General features: G+C 38.9%; 2 protein-coding genes across 4 annotated transcripts in view; both read right to left on the reverse strand.

Moving 5' to 3' along the window:
* Positions 1 to 1,182: 1,182 nt before the first annotated feature.
* Positions 1,183 to 11,721, reverse strand: LOC137034889 (transmembrane protein 233). The gene is made up of 3 exons (XM_067408122.1): positions 11,213 to 11,721; positions 4,433 to 4,567; positions 1,183 to 3,954 (listed from the first exon to the last, which is right to left on the reverse strand). Exons 1-3 carry the CDS (start codon positions 11,396 to 11,398, stop codon positions 3,943 to 3,945), a joined length of 333 nt encoding a protein of 110 aa, XP_067264223.1. The 5' UTR covers positions 11,399 to 11,721; the 3' UTR covers positions 1,183 to 3,942.
* A 1,536-nt stretch (positions 11,722 to 13,257) lies between these two features.
* The window catches only part of LOC137034083 (RNA-binding protein Musashi homolog 1), a 41,410-nt gene continuing 33,064 nt past the window's right edge, over positions 13,258 to 21,603 (reverse strand). For 2 of the 3 annotated variants that reach the window (XM_067406687.1, XM_067406689.1), the window contains 4 exons: positions 17,858 to 17,914; positions 16,949 to 17,032; positions 16,685 to 16,839; positions 13,258 to 15,591 (listed from right to left, as the gene is read on the reverse strand). In XM_067406687.1, coding sequence (XP_067262788.1) covers positions 15,550 to 15,591; positions 16,685 to 16,839; positions 16,949 to 17,032; positions 17,858 to 17,914 — 338 coding nt within the window. In that variant the 3' untranslated portion in view covers positions 13,258 to 15,549. The remainder of the gene's footprint in view (positions 15,592 to 16,684; positions 16,840 to 16,948; positions 17,033 to 17,857; positions 17,915 to 21,603) is intronic. The other variant, XM_067406688.1, reaches the window with a different exon arrangement.

Raw genomic sequence — 21,603 nt, forward strand, 5'->3', positions numbered from 1 at the left:
GAGAAAAAGTTCTATAGAATTCAGATACTTCATATGGGTTTTATGGATTTAGTTTTAATTCATATATTTGTTTTAATATGTTTTTCATTTCAATTACATTTCATGAAAAGCTTGTAAACTTTATCACTAGAAAAAATAAATAAATAAATTACCCATTAAACGTGAAAGTATGCAAAAATGTAAGATAATTCTCCTTATATAGAACCTTTTGTCATAAACGCTTCTTTAAAGAGGACCTATTATGCCCCTTTCACAAGATGTAATATAAGTCTCTGGTTTCCCCAGAATGTGTCTGTGAAGTTTCAGCTCAAAATCCCCCACAGATCATTTATTATAGCTTGACAAATTTGCCCCTATTGGGTGTGAGCAAAAACACACCGTTTTTGTGTGTGTCCCTTTAAATGCAAATGAGCTGCTGCTTCCGCCCCCTTTCCAGAAAAGGGCGGAGCTTTAACAGCTCAACAACAACAAAGCTGGAGAATCTCACGCAGCCAAAATGAGGATTGTCAGTAACGGTGTTCAGCCTTACATTGTTCAAACCGGAGTCGACACTGATGGAGAGACTCAGGAAGAAGTTACAACTTTTAGACGTTTCTGAATGGTTACTGGATAAATTTATGTAGTTGCTGTGGAGTTGATTCAGCTCATCCACTAGCATGTGCCGTCATGTTCATCTTTTGTGTTGAATTGATCCTCGTTTGTGAAGCAGTCCGGTGTAAAATGACGGTATGACAAAAACACTCTACTACAACAACTCTTCCTCTTCTCTAAAGCAGCCCAACATGGCCTCGCCCCCTTTGTTGTGTGTTCTCGGGGGTGGGGTTTATGTAAATCTTAGGGTTAGTGATGTCACCAAACCAGGAAGAAGCTCGTTGTAGTCCCTACCAGTCATTTGTTGTAGTCCTTAAAAGCGATTTCTGTAAAAGAAAATCTCTCCCTTTGCATTAAACTTTGACCGTCGTAACTTTGCAGATGTTGTTTATGCTCAAACAGCAACATAACACACTAAACTAAAGTTAAAAAAGTGAAAACATAATCAAGGACAACTTTAATAATTGAGTCAAGAATCCTAGGGTTCTATATAGACCCCCATCTTTTTTCCCAAGAGTGTTACATGAAACAAAAAAGCAACCAGATCAAATGTAGTGGACTGTGTCAAGCATGCTGAGAAAAAAATGGTGTAGGATTTACATCGAAAAAAACTTTAATTCAGAAATTGCTAGTAAATTTTACAAAAAAAAATTACAAAGAAACAGCAAGCAACACACTGCATTAAAATGAAATAGAAGTAGAAAGACTGTAATAGTATTGTCTTGTAAACACACTCCACTCCAATCTTTTTATTTACAACATTGAAAAAGCATTATGTACAGTAAGAAATCATCATAATAGTTTTTATTGTACTGAATTTATATAATTAAATTAAAAATAAATACATTTAAAGTGTCAGATTTATTTACTGTTAATTATTATACCCAATATTGAGTGTTCGACTCATGTCCCATAACACATTTCACTTCTGTTCTAACTCTGTCTGTTTACTGTGCTGAAGTCTTTCCTTGTATAAGCATGATGTAGTTTTCTGGAGAGTGGAGACGTGCATGTGTTTTTCAGTACAGGCAGTGCTGAACCAGCTATCCTGTGTCATGTGACCCTGCTGGCCGGAACACACTGGTATAACAAGAGGCCCCTGACACCGCCGTGGGATTGAGACCCAACACTATTTATAGCACGAATGAGTGCTGAAGATACATATCCAAATACAACATCTCTCTGGCCTGAAGATTAAGGGGGTCGGGGACTGAGAAAAATGAATGAGCTTTATCTCAACATCTCTCTATAACTTACAACTTACCTGCATCTTATTTGGTCTACATAAGTATAAGCCTGATACTGGAAAAACTTTAAAAGTCAATGTGAAACTCATTTTACTTCCATAATCTTATGTGTTTCTGAGTAAAACAATCAAGTTTACAAAAAAAAATATATGGTTGGACTTGGTTGGAGTGATAAAAAAAAGACCAGTAACGTGCATTAAAAACATCAATAGGGTTTTATTTAATTTTTTAATGGCAACTTTAAATTTCTTGCTCTACTGTTTTTTTTTTGTGTTTACTAACACCATTAAAATGTTGTTTTTCTTTCTGCAGGTTACATAGTTCCGCCAGTAGGTGGCGACAAGTAACTCTTTTTTATTCATTGAATGATTCACTCAACCGATTCGTTCAAAACAGTAATTCAAAACACAGTACATCATGCTTATACTCTGATTCATTCAGCAACAAGTGAGTCACTGAATCACAACTGATTAGTTCAAAAATGTTAAGTGTGTTTGACTTGAAGCGGTGCTGCACAGGCCAATTGGTGTACAACATCAAACATACAGAGCATCTGCTCTCTAATCGCTCTTGCAGTACTTTGATATCATACACCGATCAGTCTGTGCAGCTTCAAGTCGAACACACCTGTTGATTCATTCAGGAGTGAAATACTATTGATGAATTCAGAGCCACGAACTAGCATACTACTCTAAGATATTGTAATAGTAGCAAGATCAGTATACTAGTATGAAGTTCTGAATTCAGAATATGGCAGCGTCCAAAATCTCATACGTCCCTACTGTAGATTAGGTGAAAAACAGTAGGCTACGTGACAAAAGTATGTCCTAATTCACAGTACTCATAAAAGAGTAGGCAAAAAGTACCCAGATGACCTACTACAAGATTCTAAAGTGTGCATACGATGGACACTTTACTATCCCATGAGCCCACGGGAGAGGATTTGTGAAGCGACATGATGGTGAATGTAGTACGTCCAGACTTCATTAATACTTTAGGCTACAGAAAGTACTTTTTTAGAGCTCACAAAGTACTATTTATTCAAAATAAGTACCTACTCAAGAGGGTATTTTGGGCGCAACCTATGTGTTATTCGAAGATGTGCAGCGATGCTGCTGTTGTTTGTTTGGAAGTATTTGCATTGGCATTATTATTATGATAACTCAAAGTGGGAGGTGGAAAAAATGTTGGTATTGGTAAAAATATTAGTTTTGCAGGCGTTTGGTGGCGCTGTTGGTGCAAAAGTGACATTTCAGATTTAAAGCCTTTGAAAGCACATTGAGATATTAAGTGAATGGTGCTTTATAAATGAAGTTTATTATTTAATTAGAACAAGTTCATCAAAACATTTAATTGCAAATTAGTGTCCTTTCATTTATAAAACATTTGACAACACATAAACATAGACTCACAATGAACTAATCCATGAATAAACAATAAACTCAAATACATATTATCACTATTTAAAAAAAAAAACTTCTAAAGATATTATAAAAATTAAGACCCTTGTCATTGTTTTCATGATCTAGTGGAAAACACTAAGCACCAAGCATTATTAATATTTACATGTTCAGGATGTCCATGTCCAGTGATCTTTATTTTATTTATTGATTTATTTATTTTTACAGAATTTTTAGGACCTGTTAAGACTTGAAGACTGTAAACAGTGTTATGTACTGTAATGATATTTACTGGTTAGGGTCATTATTAGCCATTTTTGTTGTGACATTCAGCCCTGAAATCTTTGTAGTTATATATTTCAACATAGGATTGGCACAAAACATATTTTGAAAAAGAATAGGCATGCATGGGTTACAAAATTATTTACATATTCAGCATGTGCATGGGTGCATAATTAAGTGATTTAAAGGTGCATACATTGAATGTGATTGTCTGCAAAACGTTGCCTGACAAAAAAGCATAACTTCTCAAGCCTCGCCATCTACCTCTCTCTTTTATATTGTATAAGCATGTTCAAGCAGAGGTGGATTACCGATGGAGGAGAACTGATGTCTGAATCAGTCCTGGTCTTGGTTTCATATTAAACCTCTGACCCAGTGGATGTCCTTCCTCCAGAGGACAGCAGGACAGAAATGCCATCGTCTTAAACATTTTTCTAAACAAACAAAGAGTCAAAAAAGAATGAATTTTAAAACTGTTCCTGTAGTATACAGGCTCATTCTTTGACTATATATGATGTCAAATTGATTATCACATCTAACATAAATGTGTGTGTGTGTGTGTGTGTGTGTGTGTGTGTGTGTGTGTGTGTGTGTGTGTGTGTGTGTGTGTGTGTGTGTGTGTGTGTGTGTGTGTGTGTGTGTGTGTGTGTGTGTGTGTGTGTGTGTGTGTGTGTGTGTGTGTGTGTGTGTGTTTGTGTAATATATATATATATATATATATTATATATATATATATATATATATATATATATTGGATCATTATTGCTGTGATTATTATGTTCTAGCTTGTTTTATGTTTGGGAACAGTTCTTCTAACCCTAATTGATGTGTAGCTTTTCATTTTCTTTTCATTGAGGGATGGTCAGCTTTTTCATATACATAACAGTATGTATAGTATTAATTGTACGTTACCGTGCTGAAATGCACAGCGCAGAAGATAGTGATGATGAGGATGCCAATGATGATGGAGGCAATCGACACATAGAGCGCCATCTTCCCTAAACGCCTAGAACCATCATAATCTCCCTGGTCATAACTGTTTCTGGACTATAAAAGAAAGAAGATATATTATAATTAGGATAATATAGAGATGCAAGAGCCACATATTTTTCACTTTGGGATTTGTATGTTTTCAAGTGCTTTGCCAGCTCATCCTGCCAAACTAACAGCTGCAGTCAAACCAACAATTATCCTTGCTCTAGTCTGTAGTCTTACACACACACACACACACACACACACACAGTTTACTACAATATTAATTTTTGACAATATTTGAATTTTAATAATATTGATAATATTAATATTCAATAATTAAAAAAAAAAAAAACAAAAAAAAAAAAACAACAACATTCAGACTGGAAGAACAAAACTATAGCCTCTCCTTTAGAAAACCTGAACTTGCTCACCATCATGAAATGCAGCTGGCCTAACAACTTCAGTAGTATTTGCTAATGCATTGCTAAAGTGTTTTCAATCATTTCTAGGGTGTTGCTAGGCCGGTGTTGTAGGTCAGTGTTTCTCAACACACGTCCTGAAGCATATTTTCTGTCTCAGATAAGTACTTTGTATACCCCCAGGGTTGGGAGATACTATTCTAGGTGGTTGCTAGGCATTTGCTAATGAGTTCCAGGTGGTTTCTAGGTAGCATCTTTGGAGTTCTAGGCAGCTTCTACTGTGTTCTAGGTGGTTGCTAGACAGTTGCTAAGTAGTTCTATATGGTCGCTAGGCACCTTCTAAGGTGTTCTAGGTGGTTGTTAGGCAGTTGCTAAGGAGTTCTATGGTGTTGCTGGTACTTTCTTGGCGGTTGCTAGGCAAATTCTAAGGAGTTGCCAGGGGTTGATAGGCAGCTGCTTAGGAAATCTAGGTGGCTATTAGGAAGCTTCTAATGTGTTCTAAGTGGTTGCTAGGTGTGGCGAGGGGGTGTGATAAAGTATAGTCTGCAGAGGGAGAGCAAGTGCAGAGATGAGCGGTAATAAGTGTGTCAAGTGAATGATGACTAACACCTGTCTCTAATTCCAGTAACTGGAGGAGAGATGGGATATAAGTGCCCCACAGACTGGGAAAGGAAGATAGAGACTTTTTCTCCATACAGACGGATTATTTGTGTTTTGCTTGTTGTGCAAGGCAGAGAGTTATTTTCTTTTATTTTGAGTATAAATAAAGACTTGAACTTCTTACCACCCTGACTTCTTTACCCTCCTTATTTTGAACTGTTTACATTAGGGAGTTGTTAATGAGTTCTAGGTGGTTGCTAGTCAGTTGCTAAGGTGTTCTAGGTGGTTGCTAGTCAGTTGCTAAGGCTTGGACTACGGGAGTGCCCGAAGCCTAAATCCATATTCAGAAAGGCATGAAAAAACAAAACGCAGTCTACGGAGCCCCGAAAGGGACATGGTTAGTCATTTGCTAGCAGGAGCCTGTTACTTTGTAGTACAACAGATTTCACTTACCACATAAAGAGAGTAAGGAGAGATGGCTGATAGGACAATGGTGAATGGTTTGCAGTTCCTGAGCATCACTGACAAATATATAATCTTGTGAAATGTGTAATAAGTACTGACGCTCCCTAATATACACTTCACAGCACGTGTGATTCAGAATCTTGAAAGTGAAAGTAAAATTGAGCGGCATTCAAAAGCGATTCAATACTCCGCATATTAACAGCTGCTTCCTGATGCTGGCAAATTATTTACATTATAATTACCCAACTATATAATTGCGAGAGAAAGCACTGAAATATATTTTTCCTCCCATCTCATGTGTATTCCCTTTAGGGGCTCCGTAGTACACGTCATTTCCTTTCCAAACATGGTATTCGGCTTTGTGCACATGCCTAGCTTGGACTTCTCACCACCCTGACTATTTCTTCCTTCTTATTTTGAACTGTTTGCACTGGTGCCAGTAACCCGTGGTGAAGATGGCGGCATGCTGTCATGCAGCCAGCCAAACCAACGCTGCTTGCGGAGCTTGTCAAGTCACTCACCGGTCTTCACCAGACTCAACACCAGGTGCTAATGAACCTCAGGATTGAGCAGGTAAACCGCTTCTGCCTGCTGGTCCAAGTGAAGGAAGAAGACAGATGGGTCATCCAGAGCCCCTCACTAACCTCTCTCTCTTTAACCCATCTCCCTCTCTTCCCTCTGTCTCTCGCCTTATCCCCATTCCCAGGTCGTGGAGCAACGCGTCCCCTCAAGCCCCAGAGAAGCTGTCTGGCCTCAGAGTTTTTTCAGGGGGATAGATCTGGGACACAATGGGGCATGTCGAAGAGCACTGGAGCATCCGCTCCATATTCACCTCTTCCCTCTATTCACCAGTCTCTTAGCCAACTTTCTGCCACCAGAGCAGTGAGAAGGCCTGGGCTGGCCTGCTGGAGATGCGGGGACCCAGGTCATTTCCAGGACAGGTGTCCAGAGATGGAGGTGGGAGCACTGATCCAGGGCCCTTACACTCCGTGGGGTGCACCTGATCAAGCCCGACAGTACCACATGCCTATATTAAAGGGATATATATCAGGCTTTGGTGGATTCAGTCTGTAACCAAACCTCCATTCATCAAAGCCTGATGCAGCAAGGGGTATTGGATATGACCCGCAAGGTTAAGGTGTGAAGTGTTCTCCATTCAGCCTGATCAGCTCTTCTCCTATCCCTATTTTTCCATTGTAAAGATAGGTTGTATCGGGTGGCCTAAGACACCCAGACAAAAGAAGATACAACTCAATTAAACAACTCAAACTAGATACAAAAAACTCGACAAAACTAGATACAACTAGTAGCAAAAAGCTGTCGGGAACTGCTTCTTCAGGCAGTTCAATGCAGTCCAACGGCAGGTCACTTAGGGGAAGCAAAGACACTAGAACATCTCATGGCCCGATTTTGCTGGCCAGGCATTCATGAAAATGTTCACTTGTGGTGTGTGGCTTGTGAATGTCAGCTGGTTAATCTTCCGGCAGTTTCAAAAGTGCCATTGCACCCATTACCACTGGTAAAGGTCCCCTTCGAGAGAATTGGTATGGACTTCATCGGACATTAGAATGCTCAGACATCGTTTTGCATTAGTTCTAGTGGACTATTAAGGAAACAGTGCCGTTAAGCACCATTTCTGCAAAGAGTGTGGCAGATGCGTTGTGCATCATCTCCAGAGTGGGAATCCCCAAAGAGATTCTCACTGATCAAGGCGCAGCATTTATGTCACATACATTATGCGAATTTTACAAACATTTGGGCATTAAATTGATTTGCGCCAGCATCTATCACCCACAAACAGGTGGCCTGGTGGAACAATTTATCCGCACATTAAAACCCATGATTCGTAAATTCATAAAAGAGGATGCCAAAAATTGGGATAAATGGCTCGAGCCCCTGTTGTTCGTGGTGTGGGAGGTTCCTCAAGCCTCCACTGGGTTTTCCCCATTCAAGCTTCTCGATAAGAGTATTGACAGATCCCCTTATCACCATCATCCAAAGAAAAAACAGCCTTCACAACGCCATACGTATCATACCAATTTATTACACTGGATGACATCATTATCTACAGTAATAATTGACAGCGGCATCTGGAACATCTATGTCAAGGGGTGGCGAACTCCGGTCCTGGAGTGACAGTTCAGCTCCAACCCTGACAAAAACTCACCTGCCTGTAGCTTTCTAGTAACCCTTCAGACCTTGATTAGCCTCAGGTGTATTTGATTAGGGTTGAAGTAAAACTCTGCAGGACTGTGGCTCTCTAGGACTGACATTCGCTGTCCTGAAATCGCTAAGGGTGGCTGGACTCACAGTGAACCCACGGAAGAGTGCAATTGGGCGTGTGGAGGTACAGTATCTGGACTTCCACTTGCGACATGGGCTGTTGTGTCCCCGAATTAATAAGACCACTGCGATTTCAGCCTGCTCAAGTCCCAAGACCAAAAAGAGGTGAGAGAGTTCCTGGGTCTGGCGGGATATTATAGAAGATGTATACCAAATTTTTCGGAGCTCACCAACCCACTGACTGATTTCATTAGAAAGGAAGCACCAGATCCAGCCCAGTGGACGGAATTGTGCCAACTAACCAAGGTAAAGGCTTCTCTGTGCGGCAGGCCGCTCTTACACTCTCCTAATTTTAATCTCCCTTTTATTTTTGCAGACCGATGCATCAGACAGGGGCTGGGGGCAGTCTTGTCCCAGGTGGTCGGAGGAGAGGAGCGGTCGGTGCTGTATCTGAGTCTAAAGCTCTCAAACAGAGAGGCTAGATACAGCATCATTGAAAAAAAGTTTTTAGCCATTCGTTGGGCCAATCTTACCCTCCGTTATTACCTCCTGGGATGGGTAATTCACTCTCTTTTTGGACCACGCACCCCTCCACTTGCTTCTCCATATAAAGAATACCAATGCACGGATCACCCATTGGTATCTAGCTTTACAGCCTTTTAAGTTGATGGTCATCTATGGGCCTGGGGCACAGATGGCTGTAGCTGGCATCCTCTCTAAAAATGGGAGGCTGCAGGCTGGATGGCTCCCCGGCCTGAGTCGGGCGGTGGGGGAATGTGGCAAGGGGGCATAGTAAAGCAAAGCCTGCTGAGGAAAAGCAAGTGCAGAGACGAGCGGTAATAAGTTGGTTAAGTGAATGATGACTAACACCTGTCTCTAATTCCAGTAACTGGTGGAGAGATGGGATATAAGCACCCTGCAGACCTGGGAAGGGGAGAGAGAGACTTTTTCCCACCTGGACAGATTATTTGTGTTTTGCTTGTTGTGCAAGGCAGAGAGCCCAACTGGAGTTTTCTGTTATTTTGAGTATTAATAAGAACTTGACTTCTCACAACCCCAAATTCTTTGTTCTCCTTATTTTTAACTGTTTACTCTAGGGAGTTGCTAAGGAGTCCTAGGTGGTTGCTACTCAAGCCGCGTTTCCACCGAAATTACCTGGAACAATTGTACCAGGAACTTTTCTCCCAGGAACTTTTTGTCCCCCCCAGACCTGTTGCCTTCTGCGTTTCCACGCGGTCTAAAGTACCGTGAAGATTAGGCTAATTTGTCCGGTGACGTAGTACTGCGCGCGACTATTTCTTCCTGTCAGTGACGAACCACTCGTTTCGTCTGGAAAAACATGGTGTAAAAAAGTTTGATTTATTTTTTTTTTTTACTACAACAACTTTAAGACGATATCATTTAGATGTGATATATACATATATTTATTTACCTTCAACCCACTGTTCATCGGATTCCGGCATGGCTTCCAACAATGCAGTAGCGGAGTCTTTTGTCACCGCTGAACCAGAAAAGGACGGTCTGTGTCCTAGCAACGCATCCAGGCGGTCAAACCACTTGTTAGTACGCCGATTGGAACCACTTCTATTGTTGTGATCCTTTCTTTTCTTGTAATCTTGCTTTAGTTTTTTCAGCTTCTCTCGGCATTGTTTTCCAGTGTGCACAATCCCAAGCTCGCATAACGACTTACTGCTGCGTGGAGTCGACCAATCAAATGCGGCGTGAATCCGACCAATCAGCATGTTCAGCATCTAGTCCCACCCCCGAAAAGTTCCTGAACTTTGAAAAAGTAGAAGAAGTACAAGGCTGCGTTCCAGTTCGGTTTTAGACACACACTCGCGAACTTCCCTAAACACTTCCCCTCGGGGGAATCCCTGCCGCCATTTTGAAGTGCGTTCCACTTCGTGAAGTGGACGAGGGAAGTTTATATGGACAGACCCTCGCTCCCTCGATTTTGACCGAGGGAGCGAGTCTACTTCATATGTACACTTCAGGCAGCTCCATAACCCACAATGCAACACGATTGTGACGTCACCGCATATCGCGTTTAATTTACCCCACCACAAACAACTCTATGATATATTAATTATGTTTTAAACATTTAAAACACACATATATACATATAGGATGCTGTATTAAACAATTTTGTAAGGGGAAAAAATAAATAATAAATCAGCTCCATTGCGGATTCCAAGTGATCAAGGGCAGGACGTTCCAGTTCAGCCCATACAAAGGTTCCGCCAGAAGTGGGCACTCGTGCAACGTAGCAATGACGTACATCCGAGTCAACGAGACCGAGTGAAGTTAGCGAGGGAAGGGCATTTAAAAACTGAACTGGAAAGCAGCCCAAGTCTTTTCTGAGGGGGATATTTTACCTGGAACTTTATTTAGTTCCTGGTTCCTGCGGTGGAAACACACCGAGTACCAGCCCAAAGTCCCTGCGGTGGAAACGGGGCTTCACATTCTAAGGTATCGTAGGTGGTCGCTAGGCAGTTGTTAATGAGTCCTAGGTGGTTGCTACTCAGATTCTAAGGTATTGTAGCTTCTAAAGAGTTCTAGGTGGTTAGGAGTTCTAAGGGGTTGTTTACTAGCTAAAGTCAGAAGAGCCACCCTTTTAAATATAAATATTTGGGTTGTTGTTTTTTTAAGCCTATTTTATCAACTGCTCGGTTAGAATCGTCTGATTCCTTAAACAACTAACCAACAAGCAAACGTCTCCTTAACAAACTCTACCATTTAAGGAATAATAACTCAAACAAATGAGATAAGTTTATTATTTAGAGTCATTACTGTTGAAGTATGATCAATAATGATAGTGATCCTTGACTGAACTATCAAAATAAGCCATTGCTTTCATGACATTAATATGAAGGCAGATAAAATCAGGCTTTTTCCAGTTTTAGTAAATGCTTTCAGAATAGAGTCCAACCAGATATGATTGTTAACTCACCATTATCGAGAACACCAGGGCTAAAATGTTGACAGGGTAGGCAGGACAGAAACAGGTGAGGATGGTCAGGACCAGGTAATTTCGCAGAGGAGGTCGTGGGGTCGTAGAACCGAACCAGCTGCGATAGAAATCCATACTCCCATTCAGAGAGTCTTTCACATCCGTCTGTGAGCCTCCCGGTGCCATGATGGCAGACAAACACTCCTGATAATGGGCAAATGTTCCCCAGAAAACAACTCTGGAGAAAAAGCAGTTAAAAACTGAGTAAATAGAGATGAATATATCCAGCAGAGTTGTGTGGGCTGTCAAGAATCAAGATGAAATGAAGAGTGTTTTGGATGGGAGGGTGTTTGGGCAAGAAGAGCCTGTGAGTAATGGGATCGTCGGGGAGATGAGACAAAAATATGGGCAACACTTTCCCATGGACAGATTCCAATGCACCAAAATTTGTGTGTAGGCCTATGTTGTTCTCTGATTTTCAGCTGTTGTTCTGCCATTTCTGTCTAATAGTTTAGCAAATGTATCAAACTGTAAAATGACACTATGGTCTCATCAAACGAAACTAATAATAGGGTCAAATGCAGCAACGGTGAGGAAACTGGTGTGTGTGTGTGTGTGTGTGTGCAGTTCCACTTGGGTGGGTGTGTGGTATTGGGGTTACAGGGTATCAGGTGTGTGTTATGGGGCAGAGATGGACATAACAGAGCAGGAGGCGGCAGGTCAACTACGTCTGTTCCCATGCCTCGAAATTTTGGATGGCGTCTCACTTGTTTGTTAACTTGACAAACTGAACTGCTGCTAGCTTCATGGACAACGACTTGAGCTAGAACTGAAAAAGTTGAGTATTTAGATCTGATACCCCATTCACGTTTTAGCTAACATGTTACAGAGCATTTTGGTAATGTAAAATATCTACATTTCTATTTTTCGTGGAAAACAAGTACACCACAAAAACCATAAAAATGTGTCATGAAACATTTAATGTTCTTGTCAATTTGTATAAAAAAAATTCAAAAGCTGCACTCTAAAAAATGCTGGGTTAAAAACAACCCAAGTTGGGTTGAAAATGGACAAACCCAGCAATTGGGTTTTAACCCAGTGGTTGGGTTAAATGTTTGCCCAATGTGCTGGGTAGTTTTATTTAACTCAACTGTTTTAATAAATAAAAATGACTGTATTGCTTGCTTAAAATTAACCCAAAATATGCTGGAAATTAACATTTATTAATATGTTTAATAAATGAGCATTTATTAATAAGATAATGAATAATAAACAATAAACATTTATTAAATTGCTTATTAATAAATGTAGACCTTTTGATTATTATTGTTGCTTGCCTCTAGTAATTATGTGTCTGATTTTTAATTTCACACCTATTTTGGATTCATTTTATATATATATATATATATATATAATATATATATATATACATTATGATGTATAATGAGGAAAGTTGCTTGTGGCTGTGAACACATTTTTTTTTCATGTTCTGTTTATATTACAACCTAAATATATGTTTAAATATTTATTACATATTATTATTTCATATTTGTTGTTATATTATATTATATATTTTAAAAGATATACAACACTATTTATTTATTTTGGATTTCTGAAATGGAATTGGATTGGATTGTTAAGGAAAAGTAGCCAACAAAGTTTTTTTTTTTTTAATAATTCCTAAATTTCATTGACTAAAAAGTTTTCCGAAATAATAATAGTAATAGTATTATTATAACATTTTTTTTTTCTATTTTTATATATGAAATATTTCAATGTCCAGGCCAGGGTTTACAATGTTGTAGAATAAACCTAATATTATATGGGTGTTGTGAAAATCTATATACACAATTCAACTGTAAACATGATATTTTAGATTTACTAAAGATTACAATTAGATGACAAAGTATGTGATTCATAAGAGCACAATCCATTCTGCATACAACCGAAACATGACAATCTCTGCCAATACTCTCTGCAAATCCACAAAGAAAAACATGAATACAGAGGCCATCAAATGGAATGTTTTAAAATAATTTATTAGGATCTTTTTATTTGAAAATTTCCAGAGGTGAAAATTAAAAAAATACAGTAAAGGGACAGCGGACCAGCGTATTTGAGCATCAGGTCACAGTGTTGACATACAGCTCCACAGCAACGGGACGGAGCCACGCCCACTGATGCTTTCCAGTTCTGCTGCTGATCCCCAAGCCCCGCCCCTTTTACAAATCATCCAAACAAACAGGCATCGTAACATGTACTGTAAAAATCTCAAACTTTCAAGGGGTTAAAACGGATCTTGAAAAATATAGCTTTTTTCTGAAAAATAATTCTTAATGCCACATAATCGCCGTCGTAGTCGTACCACCGCTAACGGCGTTCATTATTACTTGAGTTTAAAAATAACTTATTGCTTTTTGTTGGTTAAATAGTTACAGTGTGTGCCGTGCAGTAGTTTTGTGAGGCGTCCCTGTCAGCTGGAGTTTTGGTCGTCACAGTGACCACTGCTCCAAAAAGAGGCTACACGTGTCAAACGGAAGACTGAATATTAATGCAAATAAGTAGAAATCAATGATCAAATCATCAATGTTGCCGACTTAAATCACTCTGGATGCGTATTATTAATCGACTGCAATTGAATTTTCCCAGAAGGCCTCCGTTAGAGCCGTGATGTCACAGACGGCCTCCTCCATTACCGGCAGAGACGAGACAGTTTTAAAGGTGGCAGTTGAATGCATGTAAACTAGCTACGTGTACATCCATACTTCAGTCTACGCTGTGCACACTCTCCGTCACACACGCACATCCACGCACAACCAGAAAAAACCACGACAGGATAGAAACGGAGATGTAACAGCGCTCAGACTCCTTTGCTTTGTAAATGTGTCCTTCATTTCTTTAAAAACAGCAGTGTACCATCAAAAACAAAGAAAAAGGAGAGGGAAAGTACACTGAAAGAAGTACACTGCGCAACAAAATCATATATATAATATATATTTCCAAAAACAGCATGAAGAAAGCCTAGCAGCCGTGCCCTTCCAAATGAGGCTACTAAACCGGTTAAGACCGCCTTTCCTCTTCCCTAAAATGGGACCAAATCATTTGCTCTTTTTGGAAAATGCAATCTAATGTGGTTTGACGCCTAATACGTGACGGCAAACATCAAAAACGCGGTGTCCGAATCGTGCAAAACCTCAAGCGCTTTGTGCGACCGAAAGCTTTGACTGATTCGGAGCCCGAGGAAAATTTTGTTCCGAAAGAGCATCAAAACATTTATCTTAGAGAGGTTTTCAGTATAAATGGAGTAGGAAGTGAGAGAAGCACAACCAAAGACCCACATCAGTCCAACCTGGTCATGATACTAGTCTCAGAAATACAAGATTCAATGTGAAGAAAGACGTTTGCATGTTAAAAAACCGTAAAGGACCCTCACCCTCCCGCGCCCCCCAGTCCATCGTTCAATCTGAACCCTCCCAAAATCCATGCAATATATACAGTATCTACAAAAAGAAGCTGAACAACGAGCCTCAGCATGAGCAGAGCTAATTTCTGTGTGAATCTGAAAATGTCGAACGATTTAACGAACGATTCACGTGGGAAATTCATAAAAGAGGCCCATTGATTCTCATATAAAAACCAATTTCGAGGAAAAAATATCAAACCGATTCAGCTCACAGCATTATAAATGCTGTGTAAAAACTACCAAAATATACATTTTTGTCCTGTCGTTTTGTTTTTGTGAATTTGATTCATTCTCATGTATTTGTTCGGTGTTTGTTTGGATTTGTTTGAAACCGTAATGCTTAGTAAACATCAAAGAAAACAAATCCTGAACTTTTTTCCAGTTTCGTTGCTTCTTCTTTCTCTCTCTCTCTCTCTCTCTCTGTCTTTCTCGACATCATCCGTTACAGCATGAGTACAGTAAAAACATAAAAACACAGTCAGCAGAAACATCGTAACAAATGCAGAAAAAACTTGTCAAATAAAAATCCGGGGAAACGGAATTCCTTGCGTGTTTCCGCATGTACAATCAAACAATATTGTTTTTTTTTTTTTCTTCATTTTTTTTTTTCTTTCAAAAGACAGACGGCAGCACATCATACACGAGTCGCTGATAAACAGGATACGTCAGGAAGAAAATACGGGATGGGGAAAACAAAAAGTGATGTTAGTAGAGAATGGAGAGAAAGAAAAGATGGAAACTCCAGAGTGGAGTCAGGAGGGAGCGCAGCCGCCCGTGGGGTTCGTCCCATAAGCACGTCACGTGGTCAGCAGCGTTCGAGGTTCACAAGCTCGTGAGTGTCTTCATCCCGTGCTGGATGCTGATAGGACGCCCCTCAGTGGTAGCCATTGGTAAAGGCAGTTGCAATCAAAGGGCCCTAGGAGAGAGAAAGAGGGATTTTGAAGGAATGTTCTGGGGTCAGTACAAGTCACAAACAAGCAAAAATCATGTTTACAGTGCAGTCTAAAAAAATCACGGCTATTTCGTTCAACCCAAATGCTGAGTTGAGTATGGAAGCTTGTTTCCGCCACTGAATAGAAGATGAAAAGGCTAATTGTGACTTTTTATCTCTTTTTTTTTCACAACTGTGTGATATAAACTCGTAAGTGCTAGTTAAGTCAGAATTGTGTGATATAAACTTGCCATTGGCTTGCAATTCTGTCTTCATTACACAATTTTAAATAAAATTTTAGTAGTTTTGTTGTGTTTTTGTCATTTTCATTAGTTTCTTTTTTTTTTTAAATATGTTAATGTACTTTTTTTTATGCAATTTATTTCAGTTTTAGTTATTTTAGTACATCAAGCAAATGAAAATGAAAAATGTTTCCTTGCAACTAGCTGAAATAAAATAACCAAGTATTTTTTAATATTTTATTTTATTTCAGTTAACATTTATTTTCTTTCAAGTAACAAAATTACTAGACCAAAAACTGAAATAAAATAAAATAATGCTGAATAGAATTTTTTATTAAATGATATAATAATTAAAACTAATAAAAAGAACCAAAGCACATTTAGAATGACTAAAACTTTAAAATAAAATTTAAACTATTAATTGAAAAATATTTTTTAAAAAAAATCTTAAATCAAGCAGCATTTTCTAGACAAGTAAAAATTATTGTCTTGTTTTCAGAAAAAAAAAGACAAAATTAAGCTTTTGCTTACCCAACTGACAGATTATTTTGCTTGTTTTGAGCAAAAACTCACTTAATTTTGCCTTTTTTTTTTTTTTTCTGAAAACAAGACAATAATTGTTACTTGTCTAGAAAATGCTTCTTGATTTAAGAATTTTTAGATATTTGGACTAGAAACAAGACAAAAAATCTAAGTAAGAAAAGCATTTTTTGCAGTGTAATAGTTGTCAAAATAAATAGTAACGCACTTTCAGCAGCAGTCCTTGTGTCCTTTTTGACAATAAAGTTACATTCATAAATATTCATGTATGTGCTTGTATGTCTGATTGTACCTACCCCGAGTCCATGTCCGAACCCTGTGCTGGGGGCGGGGCTTGCCGCGCTGATATAGCTGCTGACTGCTGAATCCTGATTGGCTGCTGCATAAAGCTCTGCCATTGGCCCAGGACTGCTGGTGCCCAGAAAGCCAGCGGTACGTGACGGGGTGGAACCTAGAGCAAAGGACAGATGTTCAAGTAGAATATATCTCAAAATCTGACAATAAAAGTTCTTAAATCATTTTCCATTTCAAACAACCAAAATAAACATGATTTTGTGCACCTCTGACCACCGCTGCAGCTGCGGCCGCTGCCATTGGTCCGTAGGCAGTCAGTGGAATGGCTGCGGGACACAGAGAGACACTTCCTTCAGATGACAGGAAGTCACACAAACACATGCAGGTTTAGGTCAGTTCAAGACTTTCAAGTACTTCAATACCCTTAGAAATACATCAATATGTAATAACTTACTCCATTTCTGACTATTCTGCTGATGAACCAATGTCACATTGATAGGAACTAATAAAAATATAACCCCAATGGCTAAAATCAATTCCTGCCGAACATTATGTATTATGAAACACTGAATATTCAGTTTCACTCAGAAGTGTCACATTACAGAAGTTGATAATATTATTACACTGTGAAATATTATTACCTTTTAAAAGAACTTTTTTCTATTTGAATATATTTTAAAATATAATGTGATCAAAGTTGAATTTACAGCATCATTACTCCAGTCTTCAGTGTCACATGATCCTTCAGGAATCATTCTAATGTGATGATTTGCTGCTCAAGAACATTTCTTATTATTATCAGTCAAAAACAGTTGTGCTGCTTCATATTTTGCGGAAACCGTGATCTTTTTTTTTCCAGAATTCTTTGATGAATAGAAAGACTGTAACACTTTCAAATATTACTCTGTTTAGGCATTCCGACATAACTTCTGGCTCAACCAATGAAGTTAGTTTGGGGAAATTTGTGTGAAAACACGCATTATTTATGCCTGATTGGGTGGCAGTGCAGAAGAGGCACACTGCTGCTCTGTCTGGGGCTGCTGGTGACAATCTTTAATTGAAACGAAGGAGAACACGAGCCGTCTGCAGGAAAATCAGTGCGGCATGTGTGTTTTGTGTGTGTGTGTGTGTGTGTGTGCACAGAGAGCTGTTTGTAAAGCCAGATGAGAACTAACCTGTGATCTCTTGCGGGTGAGAGGAAGTCAGAAGGGGTGTCCGCTCTAAATGGAATTCTAGAACAGAAATGGCAAAAGAGTGGTTTGTGAATAAACTGAGCATAAACAAGTTCCGAGCTAAAACACCAACACACGCAACACACACACTGCAAAAAAAAAAACTTTCTTATTTAGTATTTTTGTGTTTTCAAGTATAAATATATAAACATTCTTAAATCAAGATACAGTTACTTCAGATGCAAAATGACATTATGGGCCCTATCATACATCCGGTGCAATGTGATGCCAGGCGCAACACAAGTGTTTTTTGCTAGTTTCATATTCATGCCCAGCCCCACGTTGTTTAAATAGCAAATGCACTCGCGCCCATCTGTTCGCCCATGGGCATGTTGGTCTGAAAACGAGGTGTGTTCAGTTGCATTGTTGGCGTGTTGCTATTTTGAGGCAACTGAAAATGACTGGACCATTGACCAACAAAAACCTGCTCTAAAGTCAATGAAGCAGTATTTTTTGTTATTTAAAGAGTGTGTTAGTAATATGCACCTATAGGTGGGTGCACAACACACTACAGTCTGCTTATTACACACATACAGGGATGCGCAGCAGCACACAAACATTACAAATATTAAAAATAAAATGTTTCCTCTCTGGAGAGGTGTTCAGTCTTTTGGCTTGCAAATTCTGCCATGGTGCAAGAGTAAATGGCTTTTAAAGGGAATGGGAGATGAGACTCTGATTGGTTTATTGCATGTTATGCCCAAAACACACCCATGACTCATTAAGAGACTGGGGTACAACCCTTTTGGACCATGCGCTTGGCATGCCGACCATTTTTTCCTGTCGTTAAACTAGCAAAAGTGTATTCGGACACTAAGTGCAGCTGAGCCAAACGCTTCAGATCATGAGCTTAGATCGTTAAAATAGGGCCCAAGTCTCGTTTTCTGAAAAATACTTAAAAATTAAATGGGTAATTCACCTGTGGCAAAATGAGCTTTCAATAAAACTTGGCTGCCTATACAGTAGAAAGTATTTATTTATTTATTTTTAAATCGGTTCTACCTAACTAGAGAAACCAAAAAAAAAACTGTTGTCTTTTCTTTCACCAAATAGGTAGTAAAACTCCAACACCCATAATGCACTGGGCATGTTGTTGCCCAAAGCCACTCCCACCAGTCTGCTATGGATACACTCACCAGTCAAATACTGCCTTGCTTTAGTAGGAAATACTTCTTAGCAAACTTTTGTTAAAGGTGCTCTAGAATTAAAAATTTAATTTATCTTGGCATAGTTAAATAACAAGAGTTCAGTACATGGAAATGACATACATTGAGTTTCAAACTCCGTTGTTTCCTCCTTCTTATATAAATTTAATTTGTTTAAAAGACCTCAGAAGAACAGGGAAATCTCAACATACGTAACAGTCGGGATCATTAATATGTACGCCCCCAATATTTGCATATGCCAGCCCATGTTCAAGGCATTACACAAGGGCAGCCAGTATTAACGTCTGGATCTGTGCACAGCTGAATCATCAGACTAGGTAAGCAAGCAAGAACAACAGCGAAAAATGGCAGATGGAGCGATAATAACTGACATGATCCATGATAACATGATATTTTTAGTGATATTTGTAAATTGTCTTCCTAAATGTTTTGTTAGCATGTTGCTAATGTACTGTTAAATGTGGTTAAAGTTACCATTGTTTCTTACTGTATTCATGGAAACAAGAGCCGTCACTATTTTCATTTTTTAAACACTTGCAGTCTGTATAATTCATTAACACAACTTCATTCTTTATAAATCTCTCCAACAGTGTGTAATGTTAGCTTTAGCCACTGAGCACTATCAAACTCATTCAGAATCAAACGTAAACATCCAAATAAATACCATACTTACGCGATTAGACATGCTGCATGACGAACACTTTGTTGTGTGAACTTTGTTTATGCTGTTAAAGGCAAGCGAGAGCTCTGGACGGGGAGCGTGAGGAATTAAAGGGGCCGCAGCCTGAATCGGTGCATAGTTAATGATGCCCCAAAATAGGCAGTTAAAAAAAATTAATAAAAAAAAATCTATGGGGTATTTTGAGCTGAAACTTCACAGACACATTCAGGGGACACCTTAGACTTATATTACATCTTTTAAAAAGACGGTTTCGACTTGTATTGTTCCCGGGTGCAAGAATTGAAAGAGTAAACGCAGAGACAGAAAACTGGAAAAACCTCTGTGTTTGTAGTCAACATTTCAAACTGGATGAGACTTATTTCATTTTTCTTTTCAAGTAAATGCATCTTGATTTAAGAATGTTTAGATATTTGCACTGGAAAACAAGATAAAAATACTGAGGTAGAACATTTTTTGCAGTGCACATGTAGTCCTATCTACGCAAACACACTGACGTACACCATGAAAGGAGGCTTTCAAGCGCCCTGAGGGCAGAGGAGAGACACGTCTATGCACACAGAAACACACGCAGGGAAGCGACTTACAGCCAGGTGTAGCTGCTACACAGGAGGAAAGGAAGGGAACAGATTGAGGTGCAGAAGGACACGAGGGACAAAAAGCACAGGGAAGAGAGAGAAACGGGAGGACGTCATTAGATCGCTGATCTTAAGGTATGGAGTGTTAGACATGGAGCGAAAACAAAGGTAACACACAAAGGTTAGTACTAGTGCTGGGCAGTGTGACGGTATCATGCAACGATACAGAGTTTGCAATGCCAAGGAAGAACCAGTTGCATGAATATTTACATGTGAAAGTGACTAAAAAATACAAGATAACACAGAGAGGGACGCATCCCACGTAAGTTGATGAGTTATTAAAGGATAAGTGTAGTTGTTTACAGGTGCAATGTCAAAGTTATCATTGGTGTATCATGTTCATTTGACTGTTTTGAGTCTTTTGATTCATGATGTAAAGCTGTTTTTCACAATCTCAGACTGATCATTCATTTGTTATGAGAAGTTCACTGGATTATATAGAGTAGTGGCCAAAAGTCATTTTTATTTTATATTTTTTATATACTTATATATAAATTATTCAGCAAAAAAAACCCAAACATCTACAGGTTTTATTTTACTATGCAATAAAAAAAAAAAAAAAGCTCACAGGAAAAAGCATACATTGACTACATTGCATACATTGTTATCAATATTTTGTTGGTTGGTATATAAATATACATATTTACACAATCAATTTTTACATTTATAGGTTATAGCTGAAAGTGCAATCAGAAGTGTTTGATAAATGAGCCCAGAAAAGACAAAAGATCATTTTATTGGTGGTGACAGTCGACACAATGTCAGCTATTATCAATGCCATTTTGGAAAAAGGTCACGTTACTGATCATGTGTGATCTCTATTTCTCTCTCGCACCCTGTGATTTAACTGCTATTGGAGTTTTATCGCAGAGGAAATATGCAAATGTTGTTTTACTTATGTCACATTGATTAAACAGTTACAGTCAAATTAGTGCTGAGGAGGACAAAGGGAAATATTTCTTTCTCTCTGAAATATCTCATGGGATAGCATGGCAAAGGTCCTGTTTCCACCTGGTATTAAGATGCGTTTTGGTCGATCGGATCAGGTGTAAACAGGGTCTAAAATATTTTGAGCTTGTCCACTTTCAACCACTTCCAGAGGTAGTTGAAAACTCATTCGACCGGATTGCTTTAGTAGTGTAGACGCTCATGTGGTTGAATGCATTCGAGCAGCCACAAAAGACCGTCTACTCTGCCTACTGACCT

This window comes from Chanodichthys erythropterus, chromosome 13 (assembly GCF_024489055.1).
Source record: "Chanodichthys erythropterus isolate Z2021 chromosome 13, ASM2448905v1, whole genome shotgun sequence".
NCBI lineage: Eukaryota > Metazoa > Chordata > Actinopteri > Cypriniformes > Xenocyprididae > Chanodichthys > Chanodichthys erythropterus.